Source organism: Mesoplodon bidens (genome assembly GCF_964165515.1).
Source record: "Mesoplodon bidens genome assembly, chromosome: 2".
Taxonomy (NCBI): domain Eukaryota; kingdom Metazoa; phylum Chordata; class Mammalia; order Artiodactyla; family Ziphiidae; genus Mesoplodon; species Mesoplodon bidens.
In genome coordinates this window covers 110,073,134-110,090,628 of record NC_138177.1, presented here as the reverse complement: position 1 = coordinate 110,090,628, position 17,495 = coordinate 110,073,134, and the positions used below count along the sequence as shown (strand labels likewise).

General features: G+C 36.9%; 1 protein-coding gene across 1 annotated transcript in view; it reads left to right on the top strand.

The window, feature by feature from the left end:
• Nucleotides 1-17,495, top strand: part of CLCA4 (chloride channel accessory 4) — a gene marked incomplete at its 3' end in the record, with an annotated part of 133,737 nt that overhangs the window by 35,309 nt on the left and 80,933 nt on the right. Inside the window, 12 exon segments of the mRNA XM_081258896.1 lie at nt 3,138-3,182; nt 3,186-3,278; nt 3,282-3,302; nt 5,629-5,769; nt 5,910-6,006; nt 6,009-6,056; nt 9,453-9,561; nt 11,069-11,246; nt 11,602-11,634; nt 11,638-11,820; nt 12,549-12,776; nt 16,167-16,344. Coding sequence (XP_081115022.1) covers nt 3,138-3,182; nt 3,186-3,278; nt 3,282-3,302; nt 5,629-5,769; nt 5,910-6,006; nt 6,009-6,056; nt 9,453-9,561; nt 11,069-11,246; nt 11,602-11,634; nt 11,638-11,820; nt 12,549-12,776; nt 16,167-16,344 — 1,354 coding nt within the window.

Below are 17,495 nucleotides of genomic sequence, written 5' to 3'. Positions count from 1 at the left end.
CTGTGCTTTCCTCTGTGGCTCTGAAGCTTCCCCACCACCACCCCCCATATCCACCTGTGAAGGGGCTTCCTAGTGTGTGGAAACTTTTCCTCCTTCACAGCTCCCTCGCAGAGGTGCAGGTCCTGTCCCTATTCTTTTGTCTCTGGTTTTTCTTTCTTTTGCCCTACCCAGGTACATGGGGAGTTTCTTGCCTTTTGGGAAGTCTGAGGTCTTCTGCCAGTGTTCAGTAGGTATTCTGTAGGAGGTGTTCCACATGTAGATGTATTTCCGACGTATTTGTGGGGAGGAAGGTGATCTCCACGTCTTACTCCTCCGCCATCTTGAAGGTCTACCCCATTCTGCCCATTTTTTAAATTGGGTTCTTTTTTGCTACTGAGCTGCATGAACTGTTGGTAAATTTTGGAATTAATTGATTGTCAGTTGCATCGTTTGCAAATATTTTCTCCCATTCTGTGGGTTGTCTTTTTTTTTTGTTTATGGTTTCCTTTACTGTGCAAAATATTTTGAGTTTAATTAGGTCCCCCCCTTTTTTAAAACTTCCATTACTCTAGGAGACAGCTCAAAAAAGATATTGCTGCAATTTATGCCAAAGAATATTCTGCCTATGTTTTTCTCTAAGATTTTTGTAGTGTCTGGTTCTACTTTTAGGTCTTTAATCCATTTTGCGTTTGTTTTTGAGTATGGTGTTAACCTAAAACAAATATAGATCAATGGAACAGGACAGAAAACCCAGAAATAAATCCACACACCTACAGTCAATCTATAATAAAGGAGGCAAGACTATACAATGGAGGAAAGACAGTCTCATCAATAAATGGTGGGAAAACTGGACAGCTACAAGTAAAAAAATGAAATTAGAACATTCTTTAACACTATACACAAAAATAAACTCTGTATCTTCATTCTACCCTCCCCAATATGTCTGCCACAACCCTCCCCAATATGTCTGCCACAATGCCCCCAAAGTAATGTGCAAAACCAAAATAGCTCTTAAACTATTTTAAAAATAAAGACTAATGCCACAAAGGTAGAGACTATGACTCTACATCACTTTTTCCAGGCACCAAGGACAAAAGGACCAAAGTATGTGTCAAGTGAATGAGTGCCAGGCCTGCCACCATGCGGCCCTTGCCTCCACTTCCCTGTCTCTTACTGTACCATCTCACTGTTCTCACACATCTAATCAGTCAAGGACTTTCAGTTTTCCCAAAAGTAAACACTGTTTTATGTCTTTGGGTCTTTATCAGGAACACCATACCCCTTCCATCCTTCTCCGTTTCTAATCCTACCATCTTCAGCCTCCCTTTTCTGCCTTCTGACCATATGTCCCCCTTTCAAAATCCCACCCCTACTGCCTTTCCTGACTGTCTCCCCCACTCTTAGGCAGAATAGAGCACTTTCTTTCATATCCAACTCTCCACTCTTCATATAGAATCTAACTTCCAAATGCATTTACTTCTTTACATATCTGACATAAGCCTCCCTAACACCCTTCAACTGTTCAGTGAGTTCTTTGGAGACAGGACTGCATCCCAGGAAGAGAGAATAAAAGAGGAGAGAGGGAACAATGAAGTAATGAATATTTGAACACACATACACATACAGAAACTTTTCCATTCCCTTTATTTACCCTTTTACAAACAGTCATCAAATCCTGTCAAATCTGAGTATCTCAAAAATCCCTCCACCTGTCTCTATCCTTAGTTCATGCCCCCAGCATCTCTCACCTGGATTCCTACATAACCCTTTGCAAACAGAGCCACTGTGAACCACTGTACAGGTTGTGTCCTGCCTGAAAGCACCCAGCCTTGTCAAATGTCAGAGAGGTTGTGGAGGAAAGGGTACTCTCATACACTGTTGGCAAAAATGTAAATTGGTGCAGCCACTAGGGAAAACAGTGTAGAACCTCCTTTAAAAAACTAAAAATAAAACTACTATATGATCCAGCAATTCCACTCCTGGGTATATATCCAGAAAGATCAAAAACACTAGTTCAAATGATACATGCACTCATATGGTCACAGCAGCACTATTCACAATAGCGAAGACATGGAAGGAAACCAAGTGCCCATCAACAGAGAATTGGATCAAGAAGATGTGGTGTGTGTGTGTGTGTGTGTGTGTGTGTGTAAAACGCAGCCATTAAAAAGAATGAAATACTGCCATTTGCATCAAAATGGATGGAACTAGAGAATATTACACTTTGTGAAATAAATCAAAGACAAATGATATGCTATCACTTATATGTGAAATCTAAAAAATAATACAAATGAATGTAAAACAAAACAGAAAAAGACTCACAGACAGAAAAGAAACTTGTGGTTACCACAGGGGAGAAAGAAGAGGGGAGGGACAGACTAGGGGTATGGGATTAACAGATACAAACTACTATATATAAAATAGATAAGCATCAAGGTTACACTGTATAGCACAGGGAGTTATACCCATTATATTGTATTAACCTATAATGGAATAGAATCTGCAAAAATACTGAATCACTATGTTGTACATGTGAAACTAACACAATATTGTAAATCAACTATGCTTCAATTTAAAAAAATTTTTTTTCACTTAGGTCTCTAAGCCAAATCACCCAATTTGGTATTATTTACATTTAAATATCTTACATAATATTCCAATATTTATACTTTTGTTAAATAATTTAATAATAAAACCACTTCTAAAACTGAGAAACACCACTATCATTTCTGTTTCTATCAACTTTATTACAAATTTTATTAATTTTCAGATAACTTGCTATAGAAAGTAATAAGCATTTGTCTACAATTAAAAAATTAACAAGTATAAAGTATAGAAAATGTATCCCAAGAAGAAAATGTGCAAAGTATTTTATAAAAAGATCTGATTTCTAGTATGCTTCTTGATCACTTTTACAATAATATACAATAAAACAACTGTGTACCCAGAAGCCAAGTACATTCCCACTTTCCAAACACTGACCTTTATACAGTTAATATCCCATAATCAGCCAACACTGATAAAATATATACATATATACTCCCAAAAAGAGAGAGAGAGACAGAGAGGAACAAAGAGAGAAGGAGAGAGAGAACTGGAGAGGGTGAGAAAGAAAAGCCTCTTGAACAAACCAAAGTTGGGATCAGGACCAACTCAAGAGGAACAATGGTTTATTCAGAAGTTTTGTCTTCCTCTTAGTCCTATAGCTGCTTCAGGGGTCGAATACTCCCCTTGTTCGGCTGAATAACAACGGCTATGAGGGCATTGTCATTGCTATAGACCCTGCTGTGCCAGAACATTAAACACTAACTGAACAGATAAAGGTAAGGAAGAAATGGAATTTCTCTTGTTTGAATTGTAGAGAAGAAAAAAGTTAGTAGTTAATAATTGCAAAGGAAACTTCTCAGTACTCCAGGACGTTTAAAAGCAGCATGGTACAGGGAAGACAATGCTGCAATGGGCAGTGGGAATTGAAGGTTCTATACAGCGTTCTACCCTGTCTCACCATAAGACCAAAGACAAGGCATGGGGCCTCCCTGATCCTCCGTTTTACACTGTAAATTAGCAATTGGACTTGTCTGTTCCTTAAACAATTATTTATTGAATGCTTGCTAATGGCATGCCAGGAGAGAGAGTAGTGAATTTTTTTAAAGCTACTGATCTCCTGCAGTATATATCTTTTTCAGATGATATAGATAATAAAAACATGTCAACGTAGAGCACGCCAACGGTAGTAAGTTGCTATGAAGTAAAATAAATCAGCAAAGGGGGATAGCCAGTGTTGGTGGGACTGAGGTAGGGAGAGAATGTGGGTTACTGTTTCATGCAGGGTAGTCAGGGAAGTTCTCACTGTTGATGTGACATCTGGGCAGAGGCCTGAGATGAGTGAGGGAAGAGCCCACTGAAAACCTGGGGAGGGGACACTAGGTACAGCAGCATGGAGGGGACAGCATGCTTGATGTGACCAAGGAAACAGCTGTGAATGAGTAGGAGGAAGGCTGGGGAGAGCTGAAGTTGGAGAGAGAGCAGGGCCCAGACCACTGGAAAGATTTGGGCTTTTACTTTGAGTGAGGTGAAATCCATAGAAGGATCTGAGCAGAGGTGAGGTGTGCTCTCTTCTGCTTATTCTGAGATCATTCTGATGGCAGTGTTGAGGAAACTCTGTATGGGGCTTCCACTTGCCCTTCATCCTGTATAAGCTCTGTTGCAGCACAGAGGTATAGAGGGACACTGGGTAGAAAGCTGCTGCAGATGAGAACTGATTGTGACAAGGAACAGGGATATTGTGGTAGAGATCATTACTGTGGTGTGATTCTGGACATATTCTGAGAGTATCATAGAGAAATGTGCTGATAGTTTAGATGTGTAGGGTAGAGGAGAGGTAGAGGGAAAGTAGGAATCACAGAAAACTTCACGGGTTTTGGCCTGAACACTTGGAAAAATATAATTATCATCAATTGAGAAGTAACCTCCAGCTTATTTTTGGAAGCTTATTTTCTGAAGTCCCTATTCTACCAACAGCCAGTCCTCTGGTTATCAGTTCTCTGCACTCTGGCTTCTGGCTGATCCCTGCCCTAAGCCCAATCAGTTTAATGGTCTCTTCAATACATCAGGAGCACACTAGAGCAACTTCCAGAGAAAAGGAAAGGATCCCTTGGAAATCTTGAAGAATAGTTCTATTGTGTCTTAGGTCAGGAATAATTGAGGAGGATCTACATTGACATAAACAATACTGTAGACTGTGGTGTTGTCAGCAACATGAAGAGGTTGACATCGTCATCCAGCACCCAGTATTCCTCAATTATTCAGTGGATTTGATCATGCAGAATAGATTACCAATGAACCTTTCATCCAGCTGTTTCCTCCACTAGATAATAAGGAGGAACAATTTCTCTCATTAATCATAACATTTTGGGGTTCAGGATACTAAACAATATAAGGTGATATTATTTTCAGCTTGATGGCAGAGCAAGAAGCTCTGCCTATGATCAAAAAGCTCTGCCTCTCCTATGAATTTTTCCACTACTCCACTCGCTGTGCTCCCAACCCAGCTGCCTCTGCTGGGAGGTGGGAATATAGTGAAAATCTCATCCATGGGCCATCGCCATAAACTGTTTTCCTCAGCTTGCATCAGGTAAGGCTGTGCCCTACTAGGAATTATAATAGTAATGATGTCAGTGAGTTTTATGACTGCCTATGTGTGCTTTATAACTCATTTCATGTTTGTGGCAAACTTAAAGATAGGTTGTAATAGTATATTAAGGAGACAAGGAGACTGAGATTCAAAGAAGTCATATAAATCAGCCAAGGTTTAAGCCAGAGTATTAAGCTAGTATTGCAACCAAGTCTAGATGCTTCCAAAGTCCATGCCCTTTATCATATTAAACAATTCCTAGTAATGTCAAACATAAGTATTTGACTTTTGATGTAGGATTATAGAAGGCTGAAAGCTGTTAACTGTGCAGAATTAAGCCACAATTTTGGACTGACAGGTGACAGATTTCAAATTCTGAATCAGAAACCCTACTCACCAGTCAGTTGCTTTTTCTATTAATGACTGAAAGTGAGAATTGCTTGTGATGAATGCCTCTTCATTTAGTCTACTCTCCCTTGGCCATCCTCACTTCTCTTTTTTTCCTATAATAATAGGACATGGTGACTACAGCTTCTACTTATCTGCATGAAGCCACAGAAAACAAGGTTTTTTTCAAAAATGTATCAATATTAATTCCAGAGAACTGGAAGAAGAAAACTCAATACAAGAGGCCAAAACATGAAAGCTACAAACATGTAAGAGTCAAAAATCTTCTCTTAAAAATATCTTCTCTACTGCTTCTCAGTTTTGACCCAAATTACTCATTTCAGGGTGTTTTGGACAAATGTTATCATTTCTATTCTGATGTTTTAGAAATCTTTTAAAATGTTTTCAGGTTGATGTTTTAGTCACACCACCTCCCCTCCCAGGTAGAGATAAGCTATATACCAAGCAGTTCACTGCCTGTGAAGAAAAAGGAGAATACATTCATTTCACCCTGACTTTGTACTTGGAAAAAATCAAAATGAATTTGGACCATCAGGTAGGAATTTTGGTTAAAACAAATATTTTGCCATGATTCCAACATGCAGCTTTATATCCATGTTCAGTGCACAAGCCTTGGAGCCAGAGTCCCTAGGGTCAAATCCTGACTCCCCTACAGCTATGGGTGACCTTGGACAAGCGACCCAGCCTCTCTGTGCTTATTTCCTAAAAAATGGTGAATAGAGGAGCTCCTACCTTATAGAAATGTTGGGAATATTAAACTAGATCATCCTTGTCATTGTACTCAGTATGGTCTCTACAGAAATTTGAATATGGGATGGCCATAGTAAATGTTTTGCTTTAGGAACACTTTTTAGATTTTAATTTTTCAGTTCTCCACTGCTGGATATTAATCAATCACATGCCATCTCCATGGAAGGCAGATGAGTAGCACGGTGAAAAGGGCCAAGATGACAGTTCCTGGCCAAGAGAAAACGCTCTTAGGCTGTTAGTTGCTGATACTATTATTCAATCCATTCTTTGAACCAGATGAACTTGTCTATAAATGATCATTTTTACCTATAGAAATGGCAATTTCATCTAGTTCAATCTAAGAAGTTAAGATCATTGTTTCAAATGAATTAAAGCACATTATTTTTCAGGTAAAAATGAAAATCACTGTCAAAGGGGGCCCAACCCACATGTCACTACTCAATGAAAGCCCTTCTGAATCCATACAGCCCAGAACCACTTCTTCCTCTTCCACTGCCCCTTCAGCAAACATTCATTCTCTTATCTCTGTCAAACAATCAGCTAGTCATGGTCCTCAACATTGCCTGGACCCAATCTTGAAAGCTCCATCATCCTATCCCATCCCAATCTTATCTCTCCCCCATACTTTGGTTTGACCACGTTTGTTGTACTTGGCACCTCTAATCCTTTGTGCCCTTCTAGATATACTTTCTTTTCTACCTGGCATGTCCAATGAAGTCAGTCATGTCAGCTACAAGTATAAATAGCTCAACTCCCTTAGCACTCTTATCCTTATGTTTTACTCAACTTGCCAGTTGAACTGAATTTCTAGCCAGTTTCTTTGGCTCCTATTAATATATTTCCAAGATTATGAAACAAAATTATAAAACTAATGGTATCTTTAAAAAATGTGCTTTCAAAGCTCATTGAAGCCCTCAAAGCTACTCAATAATGTTTGAACTTACCTCTCTCAGCTCCCTTCTTATTCTGCATAGAAGCTGTTCTAAAGCTTCTACCATTTTTCTCAAGGTCTCTAGTTACTCTTTTCAATCCCAACAAACAACAGAGGGACCTTTATTGGGAAAACAGAGCCCCTACTTCCTCTCTGCTTCCAAACTCATGTCTACCTTCATTACCCCCATCTCCACTTGTTAGAAGATATTATTTTCTCCAATCCTTAAAGCCAATTATTCTCTAGTCATTAAAGGCAATGTCCCCATTGAGGACTGAGCTCTTGTTCTTTTCTCAGTCCCCCCACTTCAGCTGTTTCCCATTTTTGTTTCCTCTCTTCCTCCCAGTCAGGTATTTTTCCCATAATGAGATATGTGTTCATAAGAAAAAAATCTCACATTCTGCAAAACTATACCCTAAAACAACAGGTTTCTGGAAAGATAAGATTAGAAAAAGATTCCTCAAAACCTATTCAATTTATCATAATACCAATTACAACAATAACAATAGTACCTAGAGAGATGATTTGGGCCACGCAGGCAACCTCTAAGTTTTGCTGCCACAACAGATATCAACATACACTCATATAAAGTTGAAATGCTTTTTAAAAAGTGAAAATGGCTGGTGGGAACTTAGAAAATGTAGATGGGAATGGAAAGAATTCTAAGCCAAAGGCACTGCTTTTAAGACGGGCATGGGAAGTAGGGCAACCTATTATCAGCTGAGAATGAAACAAGTCTGAGAGTAGAACTCTATGAGAAGAGAGCTGCAAGTGCAGGCAGCTTTACATTTTCTTATAATCCATTAAATTCCTATTACAGTAGTTGATATGAGGATTTTTTTTCCATACCAAAGGTTATAATTCTACTCCCAATATTCTGGTAACCTTTGCCTAGGGAACTTAAACCAGTATCTCTAAAATTGAATGTGTATAGGAACTATGGAGGGATCTTGTTAATATACAGATTTTGATTCTCTAGGTCTGGAGTGAGCCTGAGATACTTCACATCTAACAAGCTTCCAGGGGATCTTGATGTGGTCCACAAGGACTACATTTTGAGTAACAAAGACTAAAAGACAAAACATAAAATCTGCATAATACTTATATTTTCCTCCTATTTTCAGATCTCACATGAGCTAATCTGTTTTACATAAACATATCTTGTAACAGAACAGAAGCTATTTCCTATCTCTCTGTATCTTCATTTCCTCAAAAATTTTTACTCATTATTGCTAAAGCAAAAATTCCCCCTTATATTTCCCCTTATTGCTTCTTCCTGCAACTCAATCTGTTGATTTATCTATATCCTTCCATTCACCTTGAATTCTTTGGAAAAAAAGTTGTAATTATATCCCTTTGTCTCTAAGCAGCTCCAACTCAAGGACAATATATTACTCATCTTTATATTTTCAGGTACATAGTACAGTGCTAAATATATATAATTAATAATAGAAATAATTGTTATATAATGAATGTTACCTATATGCTAAGCACTTTAAATGAGTCAATTCATTTCAACATCACCTCAATTTTTTATGTTTTATAGCAGTGTTTCTCAATCTTTTTTTCATTATTGCCCACTGGAGGAGCCTTTTTAGACTTCTTTTTCTGAATGCCTCCCGTGACATTTTAATACCTCGCATGTACTATATATCTACTTATGTTGCCAGGTATTGAGTTTAAGAGATACACACACCATTGTAATTCCTAAGATTTATTAACCCCAGGTACCAATTTTTGCCACTTTGGAGACAATTTCGTCCTCAATGAGAATGTATTTTACAGATATGAAATTGAGGCATAGAGAGGTTAAGAAACTTGTCCAAGGATACACAGCTAAGAAGAGGCAATAAATGTTGAATGAATAAGATAATAATTGAAAAATTGGGTGGATGTATGGAAGGATGAATGATACAAAGAAAAATATTACATTTCCTGAACTGAAGGAGGTTCGCAGTCTAATTATGTTGTTTATGTCAGTCTCCCCTATTATACAGCTACAGGTACCCAAAGCCCAGTGTATTTGGGCCATAGAAAATACTCTAGAAATGTTTTGTTGATTTAACATGCTGTGGACTAAAAAATACACTTTATAGTATACTGTAATGTCATGTAATATAAAGAAATTATAAACAATGGCAGTCATTTAAAATCCAAATAATTGTAATAGGAAAAAAAGGCCTTTAAAAATATTTGAGATAAATTTGGTCACTTGAATTATGATAATGTATTTGAAATATTTTCCTACAGGAAGAGTGTTTGTCCATGAGTGGGCCCACCTCTTCTGGGGAGTGTTTGATGAGTACAATGATGATGAGCCTTTCTACAGCGTTAAGTCAAAGAAAATTGAAGCAACAAGGAATGACTATTTAAATTGTCTTAAATTATTTCAGGCTGTAACTTCTTGTTTTCCTAAGTTGATTTCTTTCGAAAGCCATTTATTCACTTTTGTGCCAATGCAGGTAACAGATGCTATATCACAAAACAGTGCTTTTCTGTTTTGTTAGAAAAATGTATCTTAAAGTAGCTGGTTGTCCATGTAAAATATACATAACATCAAGAACATTTGGTAGCCAAGTTGACATATTTTTCACCTCTCTACCACAGCTGCCAGAATTCATTTGCACTGAAGTTTGTGCTCTGTGTAAAGGTTTGTGTTACATGCTAGGAGATCAAAATTACTTACATTACAAAAAGATGGGAGAAAATGGGTAAGAAGAAGTGGCAAATGCTGGCTGAGAAGGAAATCAACCAGTTTCAAAGAACCAAACAGGAATTTCTTGGGATTTAAGGTTCACTTTGAAATACCAATCTAACATCACAGTTAATAGACAATCCTCTGGGTTCTGAGATGAAGATAGCAGAATAGTTTGAGGATTGGTTTAAAATTAGGTGCCATCAATGTTAGAAGCCCTGCTGGGGCTGAGGACTAGTCACAAATGTACAAGCTGAAAGATACATGATTTCAAGGAAGGCCCCCATCGCATCAGTTTCAGGACACATATTTGAAAGAATATTACATTGATTACCTTTGTTTACATCATTTTCCCCCTAAATGCCTAGTCTCTGCTACAGAATATTCATCATGGTTCTTAATATAGATAGCACCATATGTTCCCTGAGCCTGGGGGCAAGAGAAACATAGACATGTTTAGGAAACTCCCTAAATGATTGAATGAAATCTAGTGATCACTTCCTGAATTTGAACTGGAAACATATTTTAAAAATTGGATATATTTGCATCCCAGCATATGTATTGTAATCACTGCCACCTGTGGCCAATTTCATACAATAAAGCATATGTCTACAATGCTCCCACCATTTTTTACTCTACGATCTGCTGACCTTGGCAACACCTCACTCTTTGTTTCCAGCCACAAATTCTTTTGAATAGCAATATTCCTCAATAATCACAACACTTGTGGTTGTGACACACCCATTCTCTAGAGGGGTAACCTCTCTAAGGACAAATCTATCTTTAAGCTAAGGTGATATTGAGAGTAAATGGGTTTACAAGTTCTCTCCTCCAGATGACTACAGTCCATTTACTGTCTCAAAGCCACCAGGAGAAATGTTTGAAAAAGGACTACCTCCAGCCATTTGAGTCTACGCAAGACAGCAGCAGCTTTAATATAAGCAGAAAACTCAGTCAGTGTACATATCTGCAGGTCCCATTTAAAATTTCTTGAAAAATAGATAACTGCTCTGGTAGAAACCCCTGAATTTTGCTGTCAGAATATTATGTGTATAGTACACAAATCAGAATAAAAACCTTTATATAAGGATCATTGTGGATAGAAACACTTAAGATTTTCAAAAACTGTTAATGGTTAGGTTGCTTCAAAGACTAACTGTCATATTTTCAGGTGTTCTACAGATATTACTGGTATAAATAGAGGTTATAAGTGTAAAGAAAATAGCTGTGTAACTAATAGATGCAAAATTGATTCTAAGACAAAACTGTATGAAAAAGATTGTCAGTTCTTGCTTGATAAATATCAAACTGAAAAGACATCCATAATGTTTATGCAAGGTATTGATACTATAAGTATACCAATCATTACTTTAGATTGTATATTTACAATCAAAGGACCTGTCATCATGTTTATAAAATATCTGTGCAAGTGACCTGAGGGACTAGATGTATTAGTATAGAGTTCTTTGAACATTGGCTGCTACATAGTAAAGCACTTAACTAGTGTTATTTATTATTATTACTATTATTATTACTATCATTGTTATTGAAAATCTACATTGCTATGATATTGACTCCTCATTGAATCATATTTCATTCAACAAACAAAAAATTTGCAGAACAGATCTTAATTTTTGTCAGCTATGTACTTATATCTTTAAAGGCATTGTATATAAAACTTTTTTCATCATATTAAACTTTTAGATCATTGAATTCTGTAATGAAAAAAAACATAACTGAGAAGCTCCAAGCCTACAAAATAAAATGTGCAATTTCAGAAGCACTTGGGAGGTGATCAGCAATTCTGAGGATTTTAAAGACACTGTGCCTATGGTGGCACCACCCCCTTCGCCCGTCTTCTCATTGCTGAGGATCAGTGAAAGAATTGTGTGCTTAGTTCTTGATAAGTCTGAAAACATGAAGGTAAGCTTCATGGGGAAATTTGGGCAAGTGTTGGGAGGAGATACCACGGATCACAGCGGTGATGAGGCTAGAAGAAAAGTGTGTAAAGGGGATTGGCTTCAGTGGCCTAGGAAGAGAGATGAGAGCCCTGAGGGGTTACCAAAGAGCCAATTCCAACCAATCCATTGGTGGAAAAGTGGTGGGGAGAGGTAAAGAGGAATGGGCAGAAGCAGGGATTTGACCTCTCAGGATTCAGCTGCACGTCTGGTAAGTTTCACCCTTTGGGAAGTCTAGTCCCCAGTGGATGGGGAGATTTCACTCACTAATCAGAGTCCATCCATTACAGTCTGGATTGATTCTGCCAGCTCTGGGGAGTGGTTTCATTTTGAGACAACTGGTACAGAGGCCTTAAAGAATAATTACAGTCAGAGGCCGTAAAGAATAATTACAGTCTCTAAGTTTTTATTTCAACCCAAACCCCACCTTACCCTTCAGCTCTTATTTGTGCAGTTTATAGCCCAAAATCAGCTCTAGTTAAGAGTGTGTGCTCTTTTCCATACTATCATATGTCTCATAATACATATAACTATATTTTTCAGTTTTAATGACTCAACAAATTTATAATTGCTTTATTTAATAACACTAATTACTGTTCATCGAAAGTTCTTATGAACACGCATTGTATGTTATCTGTTATCATTTGCCAGTCAAAAACCACTTGGTTGTTTTTCTTATCCTTTTTTATTCAGGGTTCTAATTGCCTAAATCGAATGAATCAAGCAGCCAAACATTTCCTGCCGCAGACCATTGAAAATGGATCCTGGGTGGGGATAGTTGACTTTGATAGTACTTCCCACATCAAAAGTAAGCTAATCCAAATAATAAGCAACAATGAAAGAAGAAAGCTCTTGGAGAGCTCACCTACAGAAGCTTCAGGAAGAACATCCATCTGCTCTGGAATTGAATCTGCATTTCAGGTGAAAATTGTTCAGCAAAAACAACTGTTCAGCAAAAAAAAAGTTTGGCTTTCTTAATTTTTAAGGATATTTCTCTGTTAATTTCTACTGTACATATTACTGCCTAATTATAACATAATTAATTCTAAGAAGCACAGTCTTAAGCATATAGAAAGAAGCTCAATTAATTTTTTTAATGAATCAGTTAATATGAATAAATTGATGGATGAATAAGTGTCTATAAAGTCCCACTTTTGCAATTTTGTCTTGTTATCATGCAAAATTCGGTGCTCAATAAATGTTTCTTAAATAAATGAATATGCTAATGCAGCAACAGTCACCAATTTTTAGAGCAATAAACAAGTTTATGGTATGATTCCATTTTGGGCCAATCCTCATTTTAGTTTCTGTGACATTCTGTTAGGGCAATCTGATGTTAATCTGTTAAAGCAGATGTAGCAGGCACTATTACTTACATTTAGGGTAAAGAATACTGGTCAGAACATGAGTTTTGAGATCACAGTACTGGATCTATTACTTATTAGTCATGTGATCTAGGCAAAATTTTCAGTCTCTTTGAACTCTCAATGCCTTATCTATAAAATATAGGAAAAGAAGAATGCCTATCTCATAGGGTTATTGTAAGACAAGTGAAATGATACATGTTCATACTTAGAACAATATTATATTACATAGCAAATATATAATTCATAATAACTATCATTATGCATCTTATTTTTATCCCAATGGTCATCTTGAGCTCACGATTAATATCAATTGTGTCATTTTCCTGCTTAGAAATCCTGTTCCCTTACAGCCTGTAAAATTAAGTCTGAGTCCCTCAGTCTGACGTTATTTAAAAGCTTCTCATCCTCCGATAAATTTGCCCTCACCTCTCTTGCCAGCCTTTTTTCTCAGTTCTCCCTTCCCAATGCTCTATGCTCCAACCAATTTACTGCACACATTGTTCAAGCCTCCGTACCTTTGCCCATGTAATTCCTCTGCCTAAAGTGCTTCCTTCTTTCTATCTTTGCATGTTAAAATTCTACCAATTCTTCAAAATCCTTGCTCCTTAATGTAACTTTTCCTGCTACTCCCAACTCTATTTGATCTCCCTCTTTTATGAATTGTGTGGCATTTTAGTGTAGATTTTTAACATGAAGTCCTGGGTTCAAACCCCAATTGTCACTTACTGGTTTTGCAATCTTAAGCACAATTCCTTACCTTCCTAGTCCTCAATTACTTCATCAGTAAAGGGGATAATGAAAGTTAGCACATAGACTGTTCATGTTTTTATTTATTCAGCATATGTTTTTGTCTGCCTGTTATGTGTCAGGCCAAGTGTACAAGACACTGGGATATAATAAATTCTCTGTTCTGGTGGACCATGCTATTTCAGTGGGGAATGGATAATGAATAAATAAGAAAAATTTTTAAAGAAATGCAATTACAGTTTGTGGAGAAAGTGTTGTGAAGGAACCAAACAAGATAATGTGATAAAGAGGTACTGGGAAAAAGAGTGGAACTACCTACTTTAGGTAGAGAAGCCTCTCTGATGGTCATATTTGAGCTAAGATTAGAAGGATGAGAAACAGCCAGTTGTCAAAGAAGAAAGGCAAGTGCAAAAGTGTCTTGGGAAGGGGTAGAAAAGACGTGAATTATTCTAATAAATGAGAGAATTCAGTGATGCTGAAGTTTGGTAAATGAGGGAATATGAAATGTCATTTGCAAGCTAGACAAGGGTTACCTCTTTCAAAATTTCAAAACATATGATAGGAGTTTTGGATTTTAAGTACAACAGAAAACTATTGAAGCAACAGAGAGATGTGATCAATTTATGCTTTAGGAAGATGACTCTAGTTGCGCTCGTTTATGAAGATGATGACCCTGGAAGATTATAGGGAGCAAGAGTCAGCAGGGAAACAGGTTGGGAGCTTGACCTTAGGTTAAATGACAATGTATAAAACATTTAATACACAGCAAAGGTACAGTAAATGGTAGTGGTGTAATAGTTTGTTATTACTCCTGAACTATAGAATATTCTGGCATATATATTAGTTGTGACTTTCTTGCTCATCTCTATACCTTGCCAGTCACTGACCCAAAACTCAATAAATATTTTTAATTGAATTCAATTCTTTCCATGAATTCAGAAACCATGTAGTTCCTGCTGAATCCCCAGCACAGCAACTGATACATTGTGAGTGCTCAGCGAATAGACTAATACAAGAAAGGGAGAGGTGAAGGAGAGAGAACCCCACCTTTAGATCTTCATTTTGCACTCAAATGTATAGGGGAAATGTGATGAAAATGCTGTATAAATGCTGTAAATGTAGAAATAATTTCCTATATTTTGCAATATATACAAAAGGCATTCCTAGTCTCAAAATATGCAAAAAAATAACACAAACAACATAATAAAGGTGGTTACATCGTTCCCTGACACCAGGTCTATAATGAATTTCTACATTCCAAGCCCTCTTTTGCAATTTTATATATACCTCTACTCTTTCATTCTATGCCCATAAAAACCCCAGCTAATCCATCATGGCATTTTTCTTCCTCTTGGTTTGAACTTAGTTTCTCAAAATAGTGTGCCAAGAAGTCACTACTAATCAAAATTATCAGAGAAGTCAAAATACAGTTGCTATATTGGGCTAAGTTCTCTATATTTTATGTGTCAGATATATGATATTTAAAAATCTGGATTTTCACACTGTTTAGTTTAGGAGTTTGATGTAAGAAAGGGGTTCAAACCACATAAAGAACTCAATAAATATAATTAGTGTAGTCTTTGACCACCGTCTATGTGCAACAATTCTGTGCTAATTACTTTGGGACGTAAAACAAAAATTATTTAACAAATGCCTAACCTCAAGATGCTTAGAAGTTTCCATATCTTTTATTTAGGAGCTACTGAGGGTTTTCTAATTTGAAATTTGTGAATTATTTACAATTTTTTTCTAAAAGGTTATGCATTGACTTTTTATATTGTGGTTGATATTTAATCCATTTAGCTATATATGCAACTGACTTTATGTACCAAAGAATTTTTCAGAGGATAGTTTAGTCAAAGAAAGCAGATAGGTATTCAATGCCACTTACCCAAATTCTATTTTTGATGTCTGGTTGATCTGAGTTCCCTAGGCTGAATTGTCATTGTCATTTAAATGGGAAGATTGTTCACAACTCTCTTGCTACATAACTACATTTGAGCAAACATTCCCTGTGGCAGGTGGACAGAAAATTATTAGTCATGTAATTCCCCAAGAGGTTGATTATAGACTATTATTTTCTCATCTATTCTCATCTATTCTGCAGTTTTTTTTATTTCCTCTAAATTTTTTTCCAGTTCCCCATGGGTTCATTTGATTTAGGGGTACCTGATAATATCCTGAATTATATTTGTAGGTAATTAGAGAAATATATCACCAAATAGATGGATCTGAAATAATACTGGTGGCTGCTGGAGAGGACAAAAATGTAAGAAATTGCACAGACAAAGTGAAACAAAGTGAGGCCATCATTCATTTTATTGCTCTGGGACCACATGCCGATCAAGCAGTCATAGAGATGAGCAATGTAACAGGTAAAATATGACACACATTCTAGTCCTTTGATAACAATGCATAAATGTAGAGGCTGACAATTTGACAACTTCTTTTAAGCTCCTACTATGCAGGTGCTGTGCTAGGAGCCTGGGACCAGAGTTAAACCAGACCTGATCTCAAGGTGCTCACAGTCCTATTGGCTGGAGAGACAAATAAAACTAGTAATCAGATAGCATAATCAGATAACATTCTTCCATAACAGGAGACATACATAGGAGTCAAGCACTATGTGAGCAGAGGGAGCCATTAATTCTCCCGGGGTTGAATAGAGTCAGGGAAATAAGGCATGAGAGATGAGGTGACTTTTGAGCTTGGCCTTGAACAAGATGTTGGAAAGATTTTTACTGGAGGAAAAAGGGATGAAAGAAGAAGATCAATTCATGAGTAAAAAAAAATCATGCTGGGATGACAATGCAAGGCACGTTGCAAGACAGTAGGAAATCCATGAGACTGAGGTAGGAGGGGGATAGGATTAACAGAAGCTGAGGCTGTATAGATCTAAATAGAAATGAAATTTCTAGGTAAACATTTACTTTGGTAGCTGTTATCTTAGATATACAGCCATGTGATGAAAATGAACTGCATGTTTTCAATGGCTTTTTTTTTTTAATCTGGAAAAGTATTTCTTTCACCCCAATTTTTTTTAACATCTTTATTGGAGTGTAATTGCTTTACAATGGTGTCTTAGTTTCTGCTGTATAACAAAGTGAATCAGCTATAAGTATACATATATCCCCATATTCCCTCCCTCTTGCATCTCCCTCCCACCCTCCCTATCCCACCCCTCTAGGTGGTCGCAAATCACCTAGCTGATCTCCCTGTGCTATGCAGCTCCTTCCCACTAGTTATCTATTTTACATTTGGTAGTGTGTATATGTGAATGCTACTTCTTTTTTTTTTTTTTTGATTTTATGTACAAATTTTATCTCCTGGAGTCTAAATATCTTTTTTTTAAACATCTTTATTGGACTTTAATTGTGGAAACTTTTGGCTGAAATGCATCAAATAATTATAGAATACTAGAAAGATGTTATAATTCCATGTATTAAAATTCACAGACTTCCCATCTCTTGAGGGGAATTCTTTACTTTTTCAAAAGATACAGTTCTATCAATGTTGACCTCCAGAT